Source organism: Fukomys damarensis, unplaced genomic scaffold (assembly GCF_012274545.1).
Source record: "Fukomys damarensis isolate Sample0158 unplaced genomic scaffold, DMR_v1.0_HiC HiC_scaffold_37, whole genome shotgun sequence".
Taxonomy (NCBI): Eukaryota; Metazoa; Chordata; class Mammalia; order Rodentia; family Bathyergidae; genus Fukomys; species Fukomys damarensis.
The window spans coordinates 51,423,451-51,448,481 of NW_022900949.1; the positions used below are offsets into that span (position 1 = coordinate 51,423,451).

The 25,031-nt window shown below is 43.0% G+C and overlaps 2 protein-coding genes across 11 annotated transcripts in view; one reads left to right on the forward strand and one right to left on the reverse strand.

Moving 5' to 3' along the window:
• Window positions 1-3,677, forward strand: part of Armc8 (armadillo repeat containing 8) — a 93,201-nt gene extending 89,524 nt beyond the window's left edge. The window contains exon 22 of the mRNA XM_010625556.3: window positions 3,530-3,677. Within this exon, the coding sequence (XP_010623858.1) occupies window positions 3,530-3,563 (34 nt within the window). The 3' untranslated portion in view covers window positions 3,564-3,677. The remainder of the gene's footprint in view (window positions 1-3,529) is intronic.
• Nme9 (NME/NM23 family member 9) overlaps window positions 1-25,031 on the reverse strand; it is a 28,227-nt gene that overhangs the window by 1,575 nt on the left and 1,621 nt on the right. For 5 of the 10 annotated variants that reach the window (XM_010625547.2, XM_010625551.2, XM_010625546.2 and 2 more), the window contains 10 exons: window positions 23,098-23,155; window positions 18,501-18,604; window positions 17,557-17,628; window positions 16,773-16,889; window positions 15,062-15,137; window positions 13,099-13,181; window positions 12,718-12,810; window positions 11,817-11,971; window positions 10,566-10,702; window positions 5,439-9,948 (listed from right to left, as the gene is read on the reverse strand). In XM_010625547.2, the coding sequence (XP_010623849.1) occupies window positions 9,848-9,948; window positions 10,566-10,702; window positions 11,817-11,971; window positions 12,718-12,810; window positions 13,099-13,181; window positions 15,062-15,137; window positions 16,773-16,889; window positions 17,557-17,628; window positions 18,501-18,604; window positions 23,098-23,155 (996 nt within the window). In that variant the 3' untranslated portion in view covers window positions 5,439-9,847. The other 5 variants (XM_010625548.2, XM_010625549.3, XM_010625552.2 and 2 more) reach the window with 5 other exon arrangements.

The following is a 25,031-nucleotide window of genomic DNA, read 5'->3' on the forward strand; positions in this document are numbered from 1 at the left end:
AAAAAAAAAAAAAAAAAAAAAAAAAAAAAGAAAACCAGTGAGGGAGAGCATGGTCATAGGTGGAAAGAGCTAGAATATGAAGAACCTTGTAGGCTGTAGTAGCAGCTTTGGCTTTTAGTCAGAGTTTAATAGGAAGTCATTGGAGTGCTTTGAACAGAGGAGGCATTATCTGATTTGAATTTTTAAAAGTCTCGGTGACTCTGTACAGAATCACCTGTAGTAGGGCAGTAATGGAGGCAGGGAGAACAGATAAAAGGTATGCAATAATGTTGGTAAAAGGTGAGGTTAGGCATGATGGAAGTATTGAGAAGTGATCAGGTTCAGAATTTAATCTGAAGATAGAACCAGTACAGCTTGCTCATGAATTCAAGGTAGGATGTTAAAGAGAGGAAAGGAAAGTGCCTAACGTTTAGCCTGAACAACTGGATTGAGAGTGTTGCAGTTCCACAAAATGGTGAGGACCATAAGGGAAGGGATGGGGACAGTTAAGAGTTTTTATTTGGATATGCCAGTTTTATTATACCCACTGTATACCCAAAGGATTCAGGGGAGAGTGGGATAGGAGATTTGGGAAGTATTTATAGCCATGGAGCTAGCTGAAGTCACTGAACAAGAGTAAGAGTGAAGGGAAAGAGGAGTGTTAGGGACCAAGATTTGAAGCCTTCCCATGTTTAGGGAAAGATGAGAAAGATCAGCAGAAGGAACAACCAGTGTAGTAAGAAGAGACCTAGGCACATAAGGTGTCCTGAAAGCAATGGAAGAGAATTAGTAGACAATGGCCATTCATTCTTCAAATCTCAGATCAGGCTGTCACTTTTTCCAAAAGCCTTGCTTGACCGGCTTCTTCTCCCTACAGGCTATTCCAGGAACCCACTGTGTTGTCATAGCACGTATAGAACACATCATACTGCATCTTAGCTGTTAATCTTAGCTGTTAATTCATCTGTCTTCTCTGATGAAGGGAGGAGGTACTTATAACTGCTTCTCAATTAAACAGCTATCCCAGACTCGGGAGCACACAGAGTAGGCTGGTCTTCTGTTCCCTGAAGCTTCCTGTCCTGTAGGTCAGAGAAGACAAGTTCTTGAATAACCAGAAGAGCCCCGGGCTGCTGGTCAGATGAGTGTGATATCAGAGGCAAGTGAAGGCCAGCTACATTCTGCAGGCTGGACTTAAATTTATATTTGAAGACTGGACCCTTTGCCACCCTTCTGCAGCTTCTGGCTTAGTTGATAGGCTCTGTCAGCCCACCTCTTCTCGTTGAGAGCCTTGTGAGTCACTGGAGGTTTTTCTCATACTTATTAAGAAGTGAAAACAAATCTATTTAAAATAGTTCCTGGGGTGATCTAAAATGCTAAAAGAAATGCCTCACCAGCATGCAGTGGGGTAGGTGTGGGCCCTGACTGCATTGCTTTAAAACAATCGTGCTGGTTCCCCAAAATTGTATGGCACATAAGTTTCCAGTACAGTAGCTTCATGCAAAGGCCCTGGGTTCAGTCCTTACTAGCAGGAAGGAAAGGGGTGGGGAGGAAGGAAGGAGAGAAAAGAAAAGGAAAAAGAGAGGAAGGAGATTCAAGTTGTGACCTGTCCAGCGTTAAGACCATCTAAGAAAGGGCCGGGGGATTTAGCTCAGTGGTTCCACCACCTGCCTTGCAAGTACAAGGTCCTGAGTTCAATCCTTGGTACCAAAAAAAAAAAAAAAAAAAACAGACTGCATTGCTTTAAAACAATCGTGCTGGTTCCCCAAAATTGTATGGCACATAAGTTTCCAGTACAGTAGCTTCATGCAAAGGCCCTGGGTTCAGTCCTTACTAGCAGGAAGGAAAGGGGTGGGGAGGAAGGAAGGAGAGAAAAGAAAAGGAAAAAGAGAGGAAGGAGATTCAAGTTGTGACCTGTCCAGCGTTAAGACCATCTAAGAAAGGGCCGGGGGATTTAGCTCAGTGGTTCCACCACCTGCCTTGCAAGTACAAGGTCCTGAGTTCAATCCTTGGTACCAAAAAAAAAAAAAAAAGACCATCTAAGAAAAGGTGATCTTGCTTCCAAAACCATCCATCTGAAAGACTCCTTAGATGATGATAGTATCAAAATATAAGGGCATAGTTTCTGAGCCCCAAAATAATCAAATGTAGCCAACCTCTGAGTAAAATCTAGAAGAAATTTGAATTGGCAGTTTCAAAGTGATACAGGATTTCAGTCAAGACCCTTAGGTAACACTTCCATTATGACATCTAACATGTCTCTTGGGTTCCAGTTGAGGAGCTATAACTAACTAGTATTCTCCATCCTAAGCTTAGAGGGCCCCTGATCTGCAGGGGTATGGGGTTCCCACCTCCACCACAACTGCTCTTCATAAGCTTCTTCATAGGTTTTGGGAGGTAGATAGATGGTCATTAAGGGGTAACTATGATATCATTCATAATCTTGTTTTTGAAAGTGTCCTTCTAGAACCCAGCTTGCCCAGATCTAGCACTTTCTGTTCAGATGGTTTGGACTAATCACAACTGTAATCTTTATAGAATCTTACATAATTGCAAGAATACTCCTTAATGTACCACTTTAAAAATTGTAGATTATGTCCATTTACTTCATTACAGAAGCCATACCTGAATCCAACACTTGCATATAGCTTATCAGTCTACTTGGTACTTTTTTTTTTTTGGCGAGGCAGGTGGTGGCACCACTAAGCTAAATCCCTGGCCCATACTTGGTACTATTTTCATTAGCTAATCGTTTCTGAAAATTTTACTCTTTTCTTTCTGTAATGTAAAAGGGGAGGTCATTGCTAAAACTTGACTGATAATTCCACAGATGCATTTTCAGGACCAGCTTAAAGGAGGTTACTCTTACAAGGACTGGGATAGGCACTGTTCATATTACAAGCTTTCCTCTTTACCCACCCACCTTTTTTTCATACTTACAACAGTCCATGTCCCACATGGATTTTTTTTTTTCTACATTGATCTTTGATGGTGTCATCAAGAGCAGTGAAAAGAACAAAATGAAATTGTAACCTTGAACCATTGTGAGACATTTGAACCATGCACACAGCCTCATCCCACGGTCTCTTGGTCCCTTCCGGCCATCTCATCGACACTTTTTCCTGGGTCAGATTTCCTTCTTAGCATTCAGAACCCTAAGTGTCCTTCCCTACTGTTGTGCATCACAGTGAAACCTACATGGCAGTAAGAAAAAGCAAAGAATTCTAGACTGATTTACAAGTACATGCTAGTGACAAAGGAAAAGTAAGTATAGAACATCAGCAAGTACAAGAGAATGCAGATTGTCACCAAGCTACAGCAGGTTTAAGGGTAAGAACGGTTGTCCAAGAGAACCACAGGAAGAATATAGCCAAACTGTCTTCTATCTATAACTGTCTACCCTTAAGGTGCCAAGTTGGGCTTATCCCTTTCTCAGAAAAATTTGCCTTCTTAGAACCCCTCAACTACCATCAAGCCAGATTTTTTTTTTTTTGGCTTCAATTATATTTCTGAGCTGATGGCTAACAGGAGTTTTGTGATTTCATGATTTCAGGGCAAAGACAGCACTGCAGCAGTACCTGGCATGATGGGAGCAAGCCTGGACACATGCGAGCACCCCACGTCCTTGTTTAAGGAAGTACAGGAACTAGCCTCGTTTGATTCCTTCTATTTGCACAAGTCACCTTGGACTGCAGGGAGCTGTTTTGCAAAAGCAATTTAGTAGGCTTAGATCTCATTCATCTTGAGAACATTTTTTGAGGTAGTAATTTCCTCAGAAGACTGTGTTTTGTTTTGTTTTTTTTCTGAGCTACCTGGACTCTTTATTAGAACAATCAATCATTTTCCTTTGGACCTACAATTTTTTGCCTATGCTGCAGCCACTTTGTGAGTGAGAATGAGAGAGAGAGAGTGTGTGTGTGTGTGTGTGTGTGTGTGTGTGTACATGTGAGTCAAAATGAGTGGATGTGTGGATGAGGGATACCTCAGATTTTTCTTTTCTTACTTCGTGTGAAAATCTCTTTTCTACAGATTTTCCAGGGTTTAAGCATCGCTTGCTGTATAAAAAAAAAAGGAAAAAAAACTTTACTGAATTATATACAGTTTGAATGAAATGTTATTTTAAAAACGAAACAATTGTTTAGTGTTCCATAAAAGTTATGTTGAATTTTGGTCAGATGAATATTTGTAAGTAAAAATATATATATATGCACTTCTGAACCTCAACTTACATAGATTTTCTTTATAAAAACAAAAACAAAAAAAGAAAAAGTTGGCTATAGTTAGCCTGAATAACAGGCACTATACATGGTGCTGTGCAAAGTAGTAAGCTAGCATCTTACTGCTAGCATCTTACTGCCATCAATATTAGCAGATACAGAGCCTTTTCTCAGCCTATTTCAATAAATTTTCAGGCTTCCAAGTCAGAAGAACAGGGTGGAGTGGAGTGGAAAGAGGTGACAGAACCACCATGGGTTTTGTAAAACATCAAAGGGAAATTTAACTACTGATAGTGAAAGCCCAGCCATGACTCCAATGAGCTACTCCTGACAGGAACTGGGCACTTAGAGCTATGCTAAATCCTAACATTGATGTGGCAGTATCTGGCAGGATTTAGATGTGGAACTTTATGCCCAAACTAAATGTAGGTTGTCACTTTCTGGAAATAAAGTCAGATCACTTTGTGCTTCCTGAAATATGTATCACTGTGAAATTAGAGTGCTCTGCAGACACATCTGTAGGAAGAAGCAAGAACAAGGTAGTTTGGAAAGCTGTCTATCTCAGCAAATTTTATACTAATTGCTCAGGAATGCTGAATGGTGTGCTTTTGTCAAATGAGATCCAAGAACTTTTCCTGCATGAAGCTAAAATGACTCAAGTTGAGAGGAAGGAATCTCTCCAGGATGACTGAAGATGACTGCTTTTTACAGAGAGTACTGCTTAGCCCTTCTACAGCCCTTTGCTTGGCACCTCCTCTCTGGCTTCTGGGTCAGCTTCCAGTTGAACTCAACAGTTTGTGCTTGACTATTTAAAGGTAGAACCAGCCTTCCTTTTCCCTTTGCTAGAAGGAAACTAGAGGCATTGAGGCCATGATGTGAGATCTGCAGTCCAGAAGCTTACGGTGAGTGTGTGCCACTGAGGGGACCCCATGCCTACCCACCAGCCACTCCTGATGGGTTGCTCACATTGCAGCTGCCCCATCACCAACATGCACCTTCCTCGGAAGATTTAAATCTGACTGATTGCAAATAATATTTTTGAAATGTACTTATGTTCTCAACATGACCACCCAAGAGTCAAACAGATTTCCAAGTTGTTATTTTTTCAGAACTTGACAGATTTTAAAGTCTGTCATAATAGGAATGTGGGTTTGATGCAGATACAGAGTACTAATGTGAGCAAAACAGTTTCAAGAAAACCTAATATATTGGAAATAAAGCCTTACTTAGGCCCACTCGTTGTTGTTTCTAGTAAGCAGAAAATATTCTTGGTTGGCATTTGTAACACAAAACACTCTAATGTTGGTGTTGAAGAGTACCAGGTAAATATAATGAAACCAATAATGAATGCTGAGACAATCTTGAACATAAATAGTATTAGAAAGCCGAAAATCCAAAGAAATAACATGTTCACACTTCAACTCTGGATAAATCTTGCCTGTAACTAAAAACAGTGGGCAAATAAAAAGTGCTTTATGATAATTAACTTTTTTGATTTGAATGAATGAAAGGAAATGTATTTATTAAAACAAAGCTGTTTGCTGCTTTACACAGGTGCAGTGTTCAGTCTGCAAGGAAGTAGGAAGAAGGGGACATGGTCTTGTGTCTACTGCCCAGGTTCTTAGCTAAGCTTCTTGCTCTAATACTGCATTCTGTTCTCCTTTTGTGCTCTGATTGTAACCCAAAATTTATGAACTAGAAAAGAATGTCCAATTTAATAAGTTGCATTTTTTTCCTTAAGCACTTTATTCAGAACAGTACATGTTCTTCTTTTAGTGTTTGGATAATATGATTTTAACTCATGCTAATAAAAGCCAAGAAAAATCATGGCAGCTTCTAAAAGGAGTCTGTTCTCCAAATGTCTGGAACATTCGGAAACTAGAAGATAGTGTGTACTGCCTTTTGGAATCTGTGATTCTTTGTGAATGAAGGATTGAGAAGTGGCCTTGCACTTCTGACTGCAAGCCACTGCCTTGGGGCAGAGACACCTGCAACAGTCTGAAGACCCACTCTCTCTGGCCTCCTGAAGACAGCAGACCTTTGATAAATGGCTACTCCCAACCACCAAACCACAGCCCTTTGCCCTACAATGTTGTATCTACCCCTTCCTCCTCTCCTTAGGTATTCCATACGTCCACTGCCACCACCTGCTGGACTCAGGCCAGAGTTTGGCAGAGGCCCACCTGCACCATGCACAAGCTGTCACCATCCCTCTGCAGACACAGCTGCTCTCGATCACTGTGTGTTGCCTTTTTTTCTGTCTGTGAAATGTGCACAGCACCTCCCAACGTAAGCCCTCACTGGAAACAGAAACCCAAAGATACATGCCACAAGGCATGGGATGGGGAGGACAATGAGGTGGTTGGTGAGGAAGGAAGTTCTAGTAGAAAGAAGCTCTGAGAGGAGGAAGCCCAGGCAGGCCCCCATTTTCATAGTTAAGTACTGAGCAAGGAGAAGAAAGGGTCACACCCTCCCAGGTTCTTGTGGAAGGGATCCTGGCACTTTGCCACTGGGGATGGAGACTGGTACTGCCCCATCCTGTACCTTGCACTGCTGACCTTCCCTGAATACTGAGCCCATGTTTGTTTCTCACATGATAGTTTTGGTCCAGGACTTGGCCTGGGAAAGCTCAGAGAACCCCCAAAGGCCCTTTGGTATTGACTTCCAGGCCATCAGCCTTCTCACTGAGGGCACAACCAAAACCGGCCCTTAGAGTGAAGCCACCCTCCTTGACTTCATGGGACAGGTGGCCTGCCCTCCTCCCATCAGGCAACTGACCTTGAGGAGCTGACAGGCCTTACAGCTCAAACAGGCCCATCCTCAAGCAGCTTCTATTTGAGAAGCCAGGCCCACAGTCTCCGCCAGGAGTACAATCTTCTGAGAGTGAGCTGGCCTTAAGCCCCTCTCAGGAGATCCCACCCATCCCCTCACTTCTTATGCCATTAACTTTTGGGAGACAACCTGCAGTGCTAATCCACAGCACCCCTGAGCAACCTGAGTAATAGAAGGGGTAGGTCACCATTCCTCCCACTCTGGCCTTGTTACCTAGTTCTTCAGCTTCCCCCCTGCCTAGCCCTGACCCTCTTAGCTACTTCTGGAAAGGTTTAAAGATCCATGAATAACACCCTCAGCTCAGTTCCCCTCTTCTGCTTTTGGAAGTTTGGTCGCTCCATCTCATCTCACCATGATGGAAGATCCTTAGCTTCCTGGCTAGGGAGATAATAGTAGCTATCAGCGGAGTGCATCCCCTCCAGATAACTCCTTCAGAGCTACATGTGATATGGAAGGCTGGGTGTAAAGCTGTTGTGCTCCTCAAAGTAGGTTGCCAGCTCACAGGGGCACAGATCAAGCGAATGCCCCTCTTGAGCTCACACACAAGGAAAGAGTTGAGCTGTGGGCTTGGGGTTCTAGAACAGTGGGTCCTGCTTCCCAACAGTTCTGATAAACACATTTCATGCAGGGCCCTGCACAGATCATGATAAGCACTATGGATATGGCATCTCCATCCAGAGGCAACAGAAGGTCACAAAAAAATAACGATGACCTTAAACATAGGGTCTATCCTCTGTCTCAGACGAGAAAATGTAGTGTCTCCATAGCAGGCTGTCTTCTGGTAGCACTCTGCCCATTTGAAGCAGCTTAAGTCCTAGGAGTGCGCTTGAGAAAATCAGAAAATGACAGCAGGTTGCTGGCATTTCCCTCAGTGTGTGGAAGAACACAGACTTGTCCTCAGAGAGGATAGGGTAGGTCTGGGATTGGTGACCTTACAATAAGCTGGAGCAAATTGGCAAGAGTGGCAGGGCGTGGTAATATTACCAGGACTTCCTGGTTACTTGTACTGTACCCCTCAAAGGAAGTGCCTCTGAAGGCTGGCAAAGGCAGTCAATTGATGGAAGTTGGAGACAGCCTGGCTCTGCTCAGAGCTCTCAGGTCTGAAATTAGGCCTGAGCCAAAGAAGTGTGGAGGAAGTGTCAAAAATTAGATGAGCCCTGGCGCCATATATAACTTTCTGTTGCTTTTTGAACATGCCCTTATTCATAGAGAGCCACAGATGGACACATCAGTTCTGGAAGTGTTTCAGTGGCTGTTCTGAATGCTGGTTTATACCTGGCCCCACATCAGTGTGCTGGCATTGTCATAGCCCATCTTGTTGAACTCTTTGAGTTCATGGTTACCAAGTTAGCATCTAAAATTTAGTATCAGTGTAGGTTTACTGTTGGGGAGACATTGCTCTGTGTGGCTCAGTATCCCCTGAAGTGATGCCATGTTTCAGCAGAGTACAGTAACTCATGCATATTTTATAAAATCCAGGAAAAAACATTTTATATTTTATGTACTGCTTAAGGCAAGAAAGTATGTACTGTTATTTTCATTGTCCACAAAGATAGCCAAACCAAGAAGGCACTGGTGCACAAAAAGTTCCTATTGTGATGTTTCTTCATGCAGACCCGAGTGCTCAGACATTTCATATCACGGCCTTGGGGCCTTGCCCTCAGTACAGCATCTCAGTTCATGTCCTCAGGGATGCAGTGCGCCTCTGTGGGGCCTGCTGCTCCTTCAGCCTCAGTACCTGTGGGATGACATGTTTTGCTGGACTTCTGAAACACAGATGGCCAGTCCTGCCCCACCCGCCATCCACAAAGGAGCAGGAAAAGGAAGAGCCAACTATCACTGAGGACCAAGCTGGGGGACAGGCTGGGATGGACAGCATATGTGAGTGTTCGGGACTAGGACTTAGAGAATTAGGAGAATCAAAAACATTTGTTGAGCACTTGTGCCACCAGGCTAAAGGCTTTACGTCTTGTCTCCTTTTATCTTCACAACAGATCTATGAGGAAGATGATTGTTATGGATTTAGTTTAGGGTTTAAGTGGGTCTGTCATTATTTCCATTTCACCGATGAAGAAACTGAGGCTCAGAAAAGGTAAGTAACTTTCCAGAAGCCATTTAGCTGAGTACTGGAGCCAGGATTGCCTGGCACTGTCTACAATGTTTGTGTCCCCTGCCCTCAGGGCCTTTTCCTTGGCAGGAAAAGTGCTAGGTAAGTGAAAATACATTTGCTCCCCAAAACAGAAGGTATGCCACATCAAGACCCCAGTGACGCTGCTTCAAAGCAAAGCTTGTTGGCTGTGTGGCCGCTTATTCCTGAGGTGCCATCTGGGCTCAGACCACTTCCCCTTTGTTCATTATCACCTGAGGCCAGAGGCTCCAGATCTCCCAACACTTATGCTGGTACTTCCCAGCTAGTTCACCCTCCTACTCCTCACTTGCCTAACACAGAGTTACATCGGTGTGCCTCCTGTGACCCTGGGAACAAAGGAAATGCATCATGAGCACAGATCTAAGATAAGATAGTTGGTTCCGGTAGGGATGACTGAAGACCACATGCACTAGGATGAATTTGTGTCTTCCTGAGCCACACTTCCTAGGACTTCCTGACTCCCTAAGGTCTAGTTCACTCACCTTCTTTCTCAGATGGCAGTGGGAAAAATTACCTCACAAGGCAACAGCAAGATTCAACAAGGGTCAGTACATACCAGCTCCTGCCCACCTTATCTTGCCCTCTGTCCACTTAATTCTGACAAGGTTGGACTTTAGATCTTAGCAAACAGGCAAATATATCAGTTAAGACCCAGCCAGACATACATAGGTTATTACCATTTCAGATGTGTATGTGGCCTTCCAAAGATCCAACCCTCACATCCTTTGAGTTTTCCCTGGATGTTCATCTCATCTTCCAGCCCTTCCACCTCACCTTAGGTTCAAGGTGGAGACACATAACTCAGCAGCTAGAATGGCACAGGCAAAGCCTAGTTCTTCCACTTACAGAATGGGCTGTCAGGCGTGCTGTGGACACCTTGGGTTCTCATCAGATTTGGAGGTGTTGGCAGATCTGGTGTACTTTCCTAGAGACTAAATGGGAAGTTCCCATGGGAAAGAACAGAGGGCCAAAGTGGGCTCCAGGGAGGGGGAGGGGCCGCAGGAGCTTCCACTAGGGGCTTCTGCAACCAGGGGTATGCAGAACATGAAGGACATGAAAAGGCCACTTGGCTTTGAAGTCAGCTTCAGAAAGTTTGCTACATTTTCGCAGTGGTTTCCACGCAAAAGTGCAAACAAAGTGTCTTTTCAATGAAAATATAACCCCAAAATAAGCAGCAAAAAATGTAATAAGGTATTAGAAAATAATATTGTTACTCTATGAAAACAAAAAAATAGTTTACTGTTGATACTGAAGTTGCTTGATTGCCCATATTTTCAGAACAGGACTTTATTAGATTGAATAATTCATTACCAAATAATTATCAGTCATACACAAGCACACAGTCACAAATTCCTTTTCTAATAAAGAGCAAATTTCCCTTGAGAACTTACCCTGAAAGGCTTCAATATCTTCCTCTGAAAATTTAAAACTGGGAAAAAGCAAGGCCAGCTCTCTGTTGGCATCTTCTCTGTCTCGGCTTCCATGGACAGCATTAAAGGGCATTTCTGTGCCATACTGAGCCCGAAGACTGGAAACATTGGCAAAATGTAAAAGAAACAATTGTTTTATTTGAATACAAATTTTTGCTTTCTGGCAACATGATTATCAGCTGCCAATCAGCACTCCGCATTTCTGTGAAATTGCTTTCTTTCTGTAGTGTTACCAAGAACAGCAGAGATGATAGCAGTAGCTGACAATGAATAGATGCCAGGAGTTTTTCCGACAGGATCTCGCTGCATTCTGTGGAGCTAGCAGGGAAACGGCCATTCCCATTTAAGCATGCTTGAGTACAGGTGCAAGCACAGAAGCTGCAATTTTGTCAATACTGCTGTAGAAGACCTTCAAGCAGTGTTTGATGCAGCTTTGAAGTTAATTTTCACAATAATCCCGTAAAATAATACTTACATGCCAGGACTTCTGTGTGTCAAGCACTATTCTAACTGCCTCTATCCTATCATGATGGTTTCTCATATCCCATTTTACAGATGAAAGAACAAAGGCTGAGAAGAGGCTTGCTGAGTTTGTGGTACCTAGGATTTGAGTCCCGGCTTCTTTTACCTGCCCAGCTGCCTCACACACAAATGCTTTTGGAAACTTACAAGGTATAACTGCAATTCCTGGGCCTCTTATGACTTCCTTTCCTGTTGTCCACAGCTTCAAAGACCAAAACACATGGGTTTGTCATTGGTGACACCTGGCTGTCTCATCACAGGGCCAAGAAGCAGGCAAGCCAGACTGGTACAGTATGCTGAACAGCACGCTCAGATTCCAGAGGGCCTCACGACACCCTGGGTGAGTGGGGAGCTGAGTCCACAGTGCAGATTCTCAGGCCACCCTCAGGCTCTCTGACTTAACAGGCCCAAGTAGGGCCCTAGAAGCTGTATTCTGGAAGCATACTGGGACTCTGGCTAAGAGATAGCGGTGATGAGGACTGAATCAAGCAGCAGCCTCCATAAGAGGTCAGAGGAAGGAGCCGGCCACTCCCAGGAGGTACTTGGCACAGGCTGGGCACCAGAGCAGTGAAAAAGGATGTCAGCATCTCCTGGCCACCAGAGAGCCTCTGTGTTTCCCACAACTCTTGGCGAATGCCAGTGGGATATAGCTTTTCAAATGAATGGCAGGACCACAGCTGGTGACGGTACCTTTCAGGCTGCTCCCTTCTAGCCACATTGGGATCACAGGGTCCCATGAGGTCTCGCCAGGCAGTAACCACATCCTTGGTGTCCTCTGCTCTGGTGAGGATCAGAAGATGGCTCGGCCCACTGCACATGTGATGCACCATCTTTTCAAAGACCTCCTAATCACAGAGAGGGAAAATGATGACCCTAGGTAGGAGCCAGTGAGGCCTGCAGAGGGTCAGGGAACTCATGCTACCCACAGGAAGGGGGAAATCAGTGAGAAACCTTGTCACCCACCAGTATGCCCGCAGGACTCAGCCACTGCCTGCTGTGGAGAGTCCGGGCAGGGGTGGTGGTGACCAGCCCACCCTGAGAACCCAGAAAAGTGGGATTTTAAGTGGACTCAGTTGGGGTTGAACCTAAGATAATTTTCATTAGGCAGAAACATTTAAAAGACCATATATGAGGAAATCACATATTGGGTATTGGATAACCAAAAGGAGGATATAGTTGAGACTTTGAGGGGGGAACTTTTTGGGGATTGAACCAAAGGCCTCACATAGGCCAGACAAATGCTTTTATCAGTGATCTACATCCTCAGCCTCCTCCCCCCTTTTGCTATTTTTCATTTGAGACAGGGTCTCACTCTGCTGCACAGGCTAGTCTCAGTGTTATCCTCCTGCTTCAGCCTCCTGAGTAGCTAGGATTATAGCCACCACGCCCAGGATAATAAACCGCTATTTCATTACTTAATGTGAACTGTACCTGATATAGGCTATAATCATTATTCTGAGAGCAAATTCATGACCCATATTCTTGTTCTTCACAATATTCTATCTTTTCCCAAACTACTCTCCGTCTATAAGTATAATGTTGGGGGAGAACGAGAAATGAGTGTTGAATGTCTGGAAGCAGATGAGCAGACCTTTCCAGCTCTGTGTTGGTAAAAAAGTTGCATTTCTGCCTCTGTCATAGTTCTCTCTTCATGTGTTAAAATGTCAAACCCAGCTTCCTGGATCTGTAGAGTATACATAAGTATTATGAAAGTATAAATCAAGCCAGCCCAAAATTACATTTAACTTAATTGAAAGGTTTTAAAAATGCAAAATTAAAAGCAGTGGAGACCCTCACCTTTACAGTGTCTGTCCCAATCAGATTACCATTTTCATTTACTTGTGTGCAATGAAGATTACAACTTCTTAGATGCCTTCTTTCCCCCAGGGTACTGCTGTCTGATGCCCCACCTCTGTTTATCCACCAGGAAGGACATGAGGACAGTCGTACAGGTAAATGTTACCTCTCTTACCTTCACAATAATCTCATCAGTCTTTCCATGGACTACTGCATCTGGTTTAATGATGGCCAAGGTACAGGTCTTCTCTGATGACACTGAAATAAGCAGGGAAGGTGCTGTCAGGCAGTGGTTTTAGAGGCTGATGGGAAGCCACCTGCAGAGACAGGGCAGCCCCTACCCAAGGGCTCCACTGTACCATGTGGCAGGGATAGGCTTGGCTCCCAGAATCCCTCCACAGGCCTCTTGGCTTTACCTCTAAAGACCTAGATTCCAGGAAAGTATAAGGCTGGCTCCAGGGCTCAACCTCAACCTGGCTTCAAGGGAAGGAAACAGGCTCAATGAACCCAAGGTCAGGAGACATATGACAGGGAGGGTACTGAAAGACTAGAAACAGAAGCCCAGAAACAACTGAATAAGGTGGCCTGAAGTTGGGTAGGCAGGAGTGCTGGAGCAGAGGCAACACAGGCCCAGCCACCCTCAGCCCTTCCTACCCATGTCTCCTGATTCTCAGCCTCTGACTGCTGTGAGCTCCAGTGGCTACTTTGCTACTGTTTTTTATCTTTCCCGGACTCTTCCGCTCCAGCACATGCTACCATATTGCAGCTTCAGGCCTCTCTCAGGTCAGGTTCCCCTGACAGAAGGCCAGACTGACCCACTCATTTTGTTGTTTGGGTTTTAAGATTTTTTTGTTTGTTTTATTTTTGTTTTGTAGTGCTGGGATTGAACCCAGGGTGCGTGCTAGGCAAGTGCTCTATCAGTTGGCTGGTCTGTGGATTAACTGCCCTTAGGTCAGTGTCTGCCATCAGCTAAGCAGTGAGGGAGTGGCCACAGGAGCAAAGCCCACTGCTTAGGCCCAAGCTGTGGGCAGGCCCACAGGGAGATGTAGAGAGGTTTGGTCATATCCAGCAGCCCCTCTCCACTGCATTCCCATACATATGAGTGCGGCCTTGATGGGGTCCAGAATCAGCACTCCCACACTGTCCATTTTCTGTTTCTCAGCTTTATATTGGTGTGTCACAGTGAAACAAAACAATGCCTATATTTAAGGAGGGTTTTCTACTCTAAAATCTGAAAAACATGTGAACTGAAAAGATATATGCTATGGTTTCCCATGTTAGACTTGATCTGGGAAGAAAACGGAGGTGGGAAGAAAGAGGATATAATACAAAAATGAGGCAACAAATGTTTCCTGCAGGAGCCACGTTTCTAGTTTTCTTTTTACACAGTTCTCTTCCTTTTCTAAACTGTCTCCTTCCTTGTTAGAATCCATTTCAAACGGTTATTATCCACACAGGAAAAAACAGCCTTTGTACTGCATGCAATCATAATTTTAAAACTTCCTTCTCTGTATCAGCTTATCTCCTGACATAATCTGGTTCCGCTGGTGTTCCAGTGACCACCAAGAAATATCTTCCCGGCAGCAGCCTAACTCTCACTGTCTTCACACTGCAGGTCGGGTGGCTGTGGTCAGAGGAAAGTTCAGAAAGGGCTTGTGCCCACAAGTGTCAGACCTGTGAGTTGCTACTTACAGAGTAGGACATAGGGTATATGGTATAGGACATGGGACTGCAGGGAGAAAGGCTGGTCTGGGCTGGTATTTCAGCAAGAGACACTAAAAGAAGCTTCAGCTTCTCTTTTTTCAGATAAGGACTCAGAAAATACCCATGTCATTGCTTTACATTACTAATGTCACTACTTCCATTTAACTGAGCGGAGCTTTCCTGATGCTGGGTGACTGCCATGAAAGTCATGCTTGTTATACCAGAAAGATGTGAAATATACCAAAGATGCTGTTAGAGAGCAGAAGGAAGATTCAACATAGAGTGTTTGAACTCATGCAGTTGGAAGCAAAAGGTTTGATGGTCAGTCTACTTGGACAGAGTTCAGATTGCTTATTAGCCAGATTACTCAAATTTAAAATACACATCCAATCTGAATCTGCCTTGCCTTCTGGCCTTGCTTGTTCTGTACTCACCCACGTCCTCATCTTCACCATCATCCTTTTCATGAGACAAGCATTCCTCTTCATCAGAAAGAGACTCATCTTTAACCTAGTACAAATTGGTCATGAGCAGAGAGTAGTTAGCCAGTTTAAATTATCACTAAGACCTTCAAAACATTGAGGAACAACAAAAAATAAAGGTCTAAATATAGAGTAGCAATAAAAGGATGTCAAGATTATCAAAGTCTTAGACACTTTATGAGATCTTTTCTAGTGGTTGGAAGTATATGTAAAAGTACTAAAGCCTTTACACTGAGCTACATCCCCAGCCCTTTTATTTATTTTTAAATTTTGATACAGGATGCTCAGTTGATTAGTTGCCCATGCTGGGCTTGAACTTGTGATCCTCCTGTCTTAGCCTACAAGAGTGCTGGTATTACAGGCATGTACCCCCGTACCTGACAAAGATTCTAGCTCTTTTGTCAAGTGTTTATGTACAGACCAAGACAAAAGAAAAAATAGAGTGAGAAGACAAAGAATTAAAATGTAAATAAATATTAACTGATAGGTTATACCATGCAGAGAAGAAAAGGATAGATCTTAGTCCCTAGAAGAAGCACAGAAAAATGTGACCATTTGTAGTTTTCTTTCTTTAGGAAAACCTGCTAGCATTTTGGGGGGGGAGATTATTTGGTCATAATCCATTCTGTAAGAAAAAGGCTTTGCTGTTTTGAACTGAATATGAAAATCTGAACACTGAACAATGTTGATTTGTGTTTGGCAGATATGCAAAGCACTAGAATTACCTCTTTCTATGGTGTATCCATTTTCAGAAGTAACCATTTATTTGTGAAGAACTTGGAGTCTGTTTTATTGTGGAAACAGCTGCTCAAAATCACAAGCCATGCTGACCCTATTTTTCATGGTAATGACAGGCTTGAGTTCTAAATTAGAGAAATTAAATATAGGGGGTCACAAGTGAAACCTTCAGGAATGTGAGTGCATGGGTCATGAGGAAAGATTTCCCCTTGAGACAGAAGGGACACTTCTGCTCACTGACCAGAGTTTGAATAAGTGTCCCCTGGTGGTCTACATGTTAAAGGCTTGGTTCTCAGCTTGACATTATCAGAAGGTGGTGGACACTTAAAGAGGAAGGGCTTAGTGGAAGGTCTTAGGCAACTGGAAGTTCACCCTTGACAGGGGTTTGAGACAGTAGTTTTTGCTCTCTGTGTTTGCTTCACTGTGTCTACAAGGTAAGCAGCTTCCTGTACCACACAATCCCACTATGATGCACAGCCTTTCACTGGCCCAGGAACAATGGGTCCAAGTGACCTGGCAAAATTGTGAAACAAAATAAACCTTTCCACTTTTAAGTGGAATTTTCTTGAAGAAATTTTGTTACAGTAACAGGCAGCTAACACACTTCTACTCAGTTCTATAAATTTATTTTCTTTTCCAAGTTTAGTATTTAAGAGTTGCAATAGTGAGCAAAAGAGAAATGGATAAAAGATGTTAAAGGGCTCTAGATGAAAGAGACAACTTTTTAAAAACTTCAAATAGCAGACATATCATAGTGGGCATTTTACACTCTTGAGCCTTCTGTGAGGAACAGACCCAGCACTGCCCATTTATGAAGCATTTCACTGGCAGCTGCAGGATAACCCGAGGCAGGGTGAGAGGGACTTTTGGCTTCCGGCTATGAGCATGCTTGTGAGAGTGGCTTGCAGAAAGGACCTCCACTCACCACTTTTCGCTCCCTGCCTTCAGCCAGCACCTTCTTTTCAGCCTCCAGCTGATCCAGGATGGTCTTCTGCAGCAAAGGGGCATTTGCACCCTTAACTACAGCCACCAACTCTCCTCCCTGGAATGAATTCCAAATCTCATGACCTCCTCTTCACATAGTTAACCTCTCTTAGGAGGTAGCAAGAATGTTTAAAAGTGTATCAAAGATCAAGGCCCATTGATTCCAAGCCCACAGCCTCCACCATCCGTTTCAATTGTGGGATGTTCACCTCTGCTGCCACCTTCTGGGGCCTTCCCACCAGGACGCCCTTGGGTTTGCTCACAGTTCTAAAATGATTTTCTCTTGATCTAAGTGTGGTGGTGCACACTTGTCATCCTAGTACTTGGGAGGCTGAGGCAGGAGAATACCACAAGTTCCAGGCCAGCCTGAACTACATAGTAAGATCCTGTCTCAAACCCCTCCCCACCAAAAAATGATTCTCTGTTCCTCTGATCTGTACCTTCTTCTCTGTGCCCCTTCCTTCAAAGCTTCCTTCAGGACAACTGACAGTTAAAGAAAAAACAGTACACAAAAGTTGTGACTGACTAAATGACTATACATGGAATATTCAATTAACCAATATCTACTGAGCACTTTCTATGCCAAGCACTTATTGGGCAGAGGTAAAGAATATAATTCCTAACATGAAAAGACATAGTCACTGCCCTCAAAGAAGAATGAAGTGGTCATGCCAAATAAACAGTCACGATGCACATTCTGTGTACTGCAACAGTAATGTACTTACTGCGTAAAACAGAAAGGTGGGCTCACACTTCCCTCGGTATTTTTCAAGGACATCAAGACAGTCTGCCTCTGCCTAAAGAAAATCAAGTTGTCAGCAGGAGCCTTGATGCAGTGGGTACAAGGCCACAGGAACTCTAGTCTACCCAGGAGAAGCCCAGCTCACTCTCCTGCTGCTGTGTCTAATCAGCTGTCCTGTCGACACATTGGTAAAAACTCTGGGCAGCCTCCCACCTTAAAGAATCAAGGGAAGAGGAAACAAGAGTTTTCCCATTCCCACACAGCTATTGCACCCATCTGAGGGAAGTCCCCCATCTAATGTCCTTCTATAGCCATGGCTGGCAACAGCAGATGTGAGAGGTCCTCAGATGTTGCCTTCATTGATACCAAACCCACTGTCAGAGACACTGAAGACCCCCACGCCAGCTGCCTGCAGCATACTCTAGAAGGTGCCAAAACTGACTCTCACAAGAGGAAGTGCACAGTCCTTGATGTCCACCTTCTTGGGAGATTAGCATTAAATTTTGTTATCTCCTGCCTTTACTACCTTTGAACCTCAAATTCAGGCAGTGTATCAACAGAACCTCTGACGCATGTTAATTCAAGTAATGTTTGCTGAAAATTCCCCTTTATAAAGCAAAGCTCGGAAAGCTTGAAACTTTGTCTAAAAGTGACATTTCACCAACAGTGTTCATGAGCCAGAGGAGCATATGCATTTGAATAACATGTATTCCTTCCCTTCACACAGCATCAAGAAATTGCCCGAGCCAAGGGGACTTTCAGGAGGTAGTTTCTCTTTACATCTAGAGAAATTATAAGGCGTCGTGACAATATCAACAACTGATGCCTTCCAGTTATCTGAAAAAGGTAGTTCATGCTTCCCATTCCTTATTGTTTTTCAGTTTCATTTTGCAGTGTTGTACTGCTCTTGCCAAGAAAGGATCTTACTGATGCAAAATGTAGAAGGTCCAGGCCAAATTCGATCCTCATCTTCTGGAAGAGGCTCACCACAGGTTTGCAGGGGCCACACCAGCCTTGGTAGACATCAACAACTGCACAGAGCCAAGAAGCGAGTTTAATCCTACATGTTCCAGCCCCTCAAATGGACATCTGCTTCCAGGGGTATTCAGTGGTGAAAAGGATTTATTATCCCATGAATTTATGAATCAGCATGGAAACACAGAATTCTCTTATTCTTATGGATTCAGTATACTGAATTCTAAACAGAATGAAGTAAGTACAACGGAAAATCGTTTTCTCAAGGTGGCTGCCTTACTTTACGGGTTTTCCAAGCTATATTCAGTGCCAGGCCTGACACAGTGGTCCTCGGTGAATATCTGAATTGGACTAGACCAATTTTTTAAAAGTTTTTGAGACAGGGATTTCCTATGTTTCCCAGGTTGGCGCTGAACTTGCAATCTGTGAGTAGCTGGGAAACAGTCTATTCTTCAAGGAGAGTTAAGGTGACAGTAGGTGACTGGTCAGCATACAATTGACTCATCTACTTTGAGAGTAAACACAGCTTTAATCTTTCCCTTGATGAATTAAAAGCCATTTACTTTGAGTAATGTAGTTTCATTTACTTTGTCAAAATGCTTTTGCCCCGGAAAGAGAACCTGATAGAGAGCAGATGGAAATTTGGATTCCTGTGTCATATTAAGTCTGAATCTATAATAGATAGCAGGTTTGGGTGTGAAGGAATCCTTATCTGAATTTAGGCAACCACATGGCCCGTCAGAAGTTGTGCAGACCAGTGTGTCTGTGCAGCAGACACATTCAGGACCTGCCTGGCCCAATCATGAAGCAGCAAGTGCTAGACTGTGTGGCCACATTTCAGAGAAGGGATGTTTGCCATGAGGCCTTCCCACTCGTGGGCTTGTGCCTGGTCCACATAGGTGGCATTTGTAGTCAACAGCCAGAGTAGCGCAGTAATGGGGAGATAATGGGAAAGGTCCCAGCTATTAATACTATCACATTGGTCATTAAATTTCAACATTTGGAGGGGACATGTTCAAACCACAGCACACCAAAACCAAGTTTTCAGCCAAGTATGTCTGATCCCATAGCCCACGCTCTTTCAACTGCTCCTGGAAAGAAGCAAGAGTCACCACCTCAGGAGTACTGTTGACTGATTCATCCAGATAGCATAATTCTGCAGAAAGTGAGACTTGGGCTGGTTATGGGGGAAGCAAGGAAGGGAGACACAGGGGTGGCAGTGAGGATAGAAGGGAAAGGAGGAAGGAATCCACACCTTCAAGAGGAAGTAGAAACACAGGATGAAAATCAAGTGTGCATGAAAAGAATCTCACCTGAGCCTGGCACAGGAAAAGAACTGGATGGGCAGGGTGGAGATGGCTGGGGCAAACTCAATTTTAGATGAGCTGGGTTTCTGATGCCAATCAAAAAATCAATGGCAAAGGTCACAAAGGAAACCAGATACCCAGAAGGAGACTAGGGCAAGAGAAGAATTTGGGCCTTGTTGGTGTCCAGGTAGAGGTTAAGGCTTTTCTGAGAACAGCATTTTCACAATCGACAGATATATGGATTTCAACTACTTCAGTCATGTGGGTGGAGACTCAAGACCTTGTAAACAGACCCACTGAGGAAGGCAGATTCATATCCCAAAGGTTAAAAAAAAAAAAGCTGCAATTACATTAAAATCTCTATGAAGTATTTGTATTGATTGTTCACCTTTCATTTCTACTAGGTTCTCATACCGTTTTCCTTGGCACTGAGAGGAGCTGTGGGGACAAAGGCACATAAGATTATGTGCCTTTTGTAAGATTATGGAGGGAGTGGGGAGTGGGGCATGCAGGGGTTGACTTTCAAAGATGGGAAGCAGTTGATAGCCATACCACGCTGAACACACCTGATCTCTCCTGAAAGACAGGAAGCAAAATAGAGAAGACACCTGGAAGGAATGACAGAGACAAAAAACGTGTGTGTGTGTGTGTGTGTGTGTGTGTACACAGGTGCACATGCATTTGTGTGTACAAACTTGATTAGACTTTGCATGTTAGAAAACAGATGATAGGGCTAGGGATGTAGCTCAGCCGCACAGTGCCTGCCTGACAAGCATGAGGTCCTGAGTTCAATCACTGGTACCAAAAAAAAAAGGCAGATGATAATAAATCAGAAGAAGGAAAGTCTTCCAAGATAATGGCTGGCTTTGGAAGCAAGTTTCTATTGGCTCTAGAGAGAGGGAGGAATATATATCCTGTGTGTGAGTGTGGGTATTATGTGAGTGTGTATTCCTCTAACCTGCCTGATGAGAAGGGCTAAAAAGAGCCCATCTGCCTTCACTCAGCAAAGGTTCAAGAACAGGCTCAGCAGAGTCCATGCTCAGTAAATGTTAGCCACCCTCACAAAGGTGATCAGAGGGTGGCTTGGAACATGGCAAATCCTTAAAAATCACTGTTGCTAAAGAAATAGAAATAATGACTAGTTTTACCCTGAAATTGTGTCCAGAAAAGACACAGGAACACAATGCTTAAGCCTTGGCACAATTAAAAAGGGTCTATAATCCCTCAAGTTCAAGAGTGTGACAATTCTCATACCCACAAATCTGAATCAATAAGACCAGCTCTGTTGCGTTGAGTCTGGGTCAGAGCTGAGATCCGGGCCACACAGGACAGGGTGGAGGATTGACAGAGCCCTAAGGGGCTCCTAGGAGGAAGTCACCACACAGAAGTTCAAGGAAAGATGTCAAGCAGGGTGTCTGTTGTAGAGCTGGGCCTGAGAATGAGAAAGGCATCTACAGGTTGTGATGGACAATGGTAATCTAGGGAGAAGGCACAACACTGATAATGTGAAGAAATGGGAAACACGTTAGAGCTCAGGACACTCCTCAGGAAACAGTAGGAAGGGGCTGGAGAGAAAGATGGCATCAGAAGAGGAAGAGTTCTTAAATGCCAAAGAGTCACTTGGTGGGGTCTGGAGACCCAAAGGACAGGAACAGATATGAACAGACACACAGAGAGTAACAGAAGTATCTAGAAGAAGCTGGTGGCCAGTTGTTCTGGCCGCTATTCTGGAGGCAGAGGAGGGAGGATGGTAAGTTCAAAGCCAGCCTGGACAACTTACCAAGTCTCAAAGGAAAAATTTTTAAGGAGCTTGGATGTAGCTCAATGGCAGAGCTCTTGCCTAGCATGTATAAGCTTCTGGTTTCAATCTCCAGTTAAAAGGGAAAAAAGAGCCACACATGGTAGCACGCACAGATAAGGCAGCTGAGGTGGGAGGAGGAGGATTTGGAGCCAGGCTGTGCTGCATAGTAAGTTCAAGGCTGGCCTGGACTACATAGTGAGACCTTGTCTCAAAAAGATGGGAAAAGGAAGGAATATCTGAGATTAGATTAACAAAACTGATTTCCATCTGGTGCTCTCTCAGAGCTGCTCTAAAGGAAGCCAGTTTCCATGTACCTGCAGGGAGGAAGGGATGGCAGAAGATTGATGTCCAACAATCAGTGAGGAATTGAATCTTCAAACAGCCACATGAGTAAACTTGGAAATGGATCTTCTAAGGTCAGCTTTGAAATGGATCTTCTACGGTTGGCTAATAGCCACATAGATGCACTTAGGAAGCAAACCTGCCCCAAACTGAGCCTTGAAGTTCTCCATATGACATCTTTCCTGCACCCTCATGAGACCCTGTGCCCACCCAGCTAAGCTACATCTAGATTCCTCACCCACATAAACTATGGGATACTATTTATCGTTTTCAGCCACTAGTTTTAGATAATTGATACAAAGAGGACAGGGATGAGGAAGCCTGTGGACAGCAGCTGTGCTGTTTTCTGATGACTGTAATTCTAGTTGTGGTGCCTGTCTCTCTCTCTCTCTCTCTCTCTCCATCCTTGAGTTCCAAGTACATTTTCCTTCTTGTACATTCTCCTTTTGTATATCAGGTAATTAGAAGACGTTTCTGTAACTGCACACCAAACTATCCTGAGTATGGCAACCAGCTCTAAAACAAGGGAACTCTACTATCTGACAGTTCTGACTCATTTCCTGGACTGAATTTATGGTGTTCAAGCCAGATTTAAATATAATACCCCCTTTCTAAGGGGACATGTTCCAGGACCCCAAGTGGATGCCTGAAACTGACTAGTACCGGACCTTACACAATCACTTCAATACCAAGACAGTTAATCTGATAACTGAGCTGGCTACAAAAGACTAATGGGAAGGCAGCATATATAGCATGGATACACTGGACTAAAGGATGATTCATGTCCCAGATGGATTTCACGAAATTACCTGATACTACTCAGAATGGCATACAATTTAAAACTTATGAATTATGTAGCTCTAGAATTATGATTTAATATTTTTGGACTGTGGTTGAGAGCAGGTAACTGAAACTATGCAAAGTGAAATCTCAGATAAGGAGGAACTATACTCATAACACAAAGAAACCACCTGGTTCTTTATGAGGGCACAATTACAGGAAAATAGTACTTATTAGTGCAGCCCTTCTGTTCATGGTTCAACACATCATTTAACAATCTAAGAAAGACTGTATCTAAAACATTTTTATTTTAAATTACCAGTTAGTCCTTTGGAACTGAGCATTTCTTCCCAAAGCTCCTGAGTGCTGATATTGACCTAGAGACAAAGAGGATCAAATGGCTATATCACTGAGGGCACAAGATAGGAACCCAATCAATGTATTTTTCTCTAGATTTTTCTCTTTCTCTGAAATACTTACAAGTAGAGATTAAATTACCTCTTTTTCTCCCCAGTCTTCTTTTCTCCTCCCTATTCTTTCTGCTTCCCTCCCAGGGAAAAACTATTAGTCTGAAAATGATTTGTACTTGACATTTTATGATTCTCAGGCATAAAAAAAAGTTAGATGTTATTTGTCCAGAAAAAATATATAAAATTGCTTTCTGTCTTTAAAATGTATATAGTCAGTATCATACTGCAGGTTTCCTTTTGCAATCTGTACTTTCATTCAATATCAGAAATAATTAAGAGTTGAGTTTATTGCCATTTTTCACATTTTTTCTTATTTACAGAGTTCTGGTTTGTACTAGATATAAAATGCAAGGAGAAATGCCTATTGTCCATCCCCATTAACAGTATACATGTATATTATACAGTATACAGTCTGTATATTATGTAAAAAATACATTTTTACTCTGAAAATTTGTATTTTAAGTACAATTCAAAGAATAATCTTTAAATTTCAAATTCTAAGTATAAAGAACATTTGGCAGTATTTTTGAGTTATTCTAAAGTAAATTATCATGACAGATCTCCCATCCCCCTGGAATGTAATATCCTACATAATCACAATACAATCATCAAAATGAAAGTCCAGTAATATATTATTACCATTTAATCCTTCAGTACCATTCAAGTTTTACATGCTGTCCCAACAATGTCTTCAGTGGCAAAGGAGCTAATCAAAATCATGTGATAGGTTTATTGCTCAAACCTCTGTAGTATTAGTCTGGAATAATTCTTCAGTCTTTTGTTTTCTTGACCTCAACACTTTTGAAAACCATATGCCAGTTATTTTGTAGACCATCCCTGACTTGAGCGTGTCCTTTTCATGCTAATAGGCCTCAGATGATGCATCTTGCTTGATGCATTAGAGGAGCTGATGTGAATTTTCATTACATCCAGTTAGGTGATACCCAATTTCCACCTGCATATTTTGATGATACTTATTTTGACCACTGGATCAAAGTAGTCTGTCATTCTCCTCTACTAAAAAAATTATCTTCTTCCTCTTTGTAATAATGTTTTCATAAGGAGCTACTTTGCAACTATATATATTAGAAAACCATGAAAATTATAACTTGTTCTAAATAAAACTATGTTAAAACTTAAATGTTTTAAAAAAGATAGGATATATTACCTACAATAATGGCAAGCAGCATGTAATATCTGCAAATCCTCTATTAAAGGTCCCTCTTTTTAAGGAAGCCTACTCTTCACCTTTTTCTATTTATAATAAAAGAAAAAAGAAAAAAACAGGCATGATTGCACAAGCCTGTAATCCTAGCTACTCAAGAGACTGAAGTAAGAGGACCAAGAGTTTGAGACAATCCCGGACAAACCAGTGAGCCTTTGTCTTTTTTTTTTTTTTAATTTTATTGAGTTTATTGGTACATTTTAGGGATACAGTACAGTTGCATTCATTGTTGGGATCATGTACCTCTACATGGCAAGTCTTGATTCTCATTTTTTCCCCTTACCTCTGCCCTCCCTTCACCCCCTCCTCCCCTCCCCATCTACAAACACTTTATTTTCATCTTTTCATTCTCTCACATTTTTTTCTTTTCCCTTTTTGTTCTTCCCCTACGTATCAACTTATTAGAATCTTATGCATTGTTGCAGAATAAAATTTAAATATAAGGATAAAAGGGCTGGAGGCTGGGGAAGTAGCTCAGTGGGGTGCCCTGGGTTAAATCCCCAGGGCTCAACACACAAAATGTACTTGATTTGGACTGCTGTCACCGTGGACCCGCAG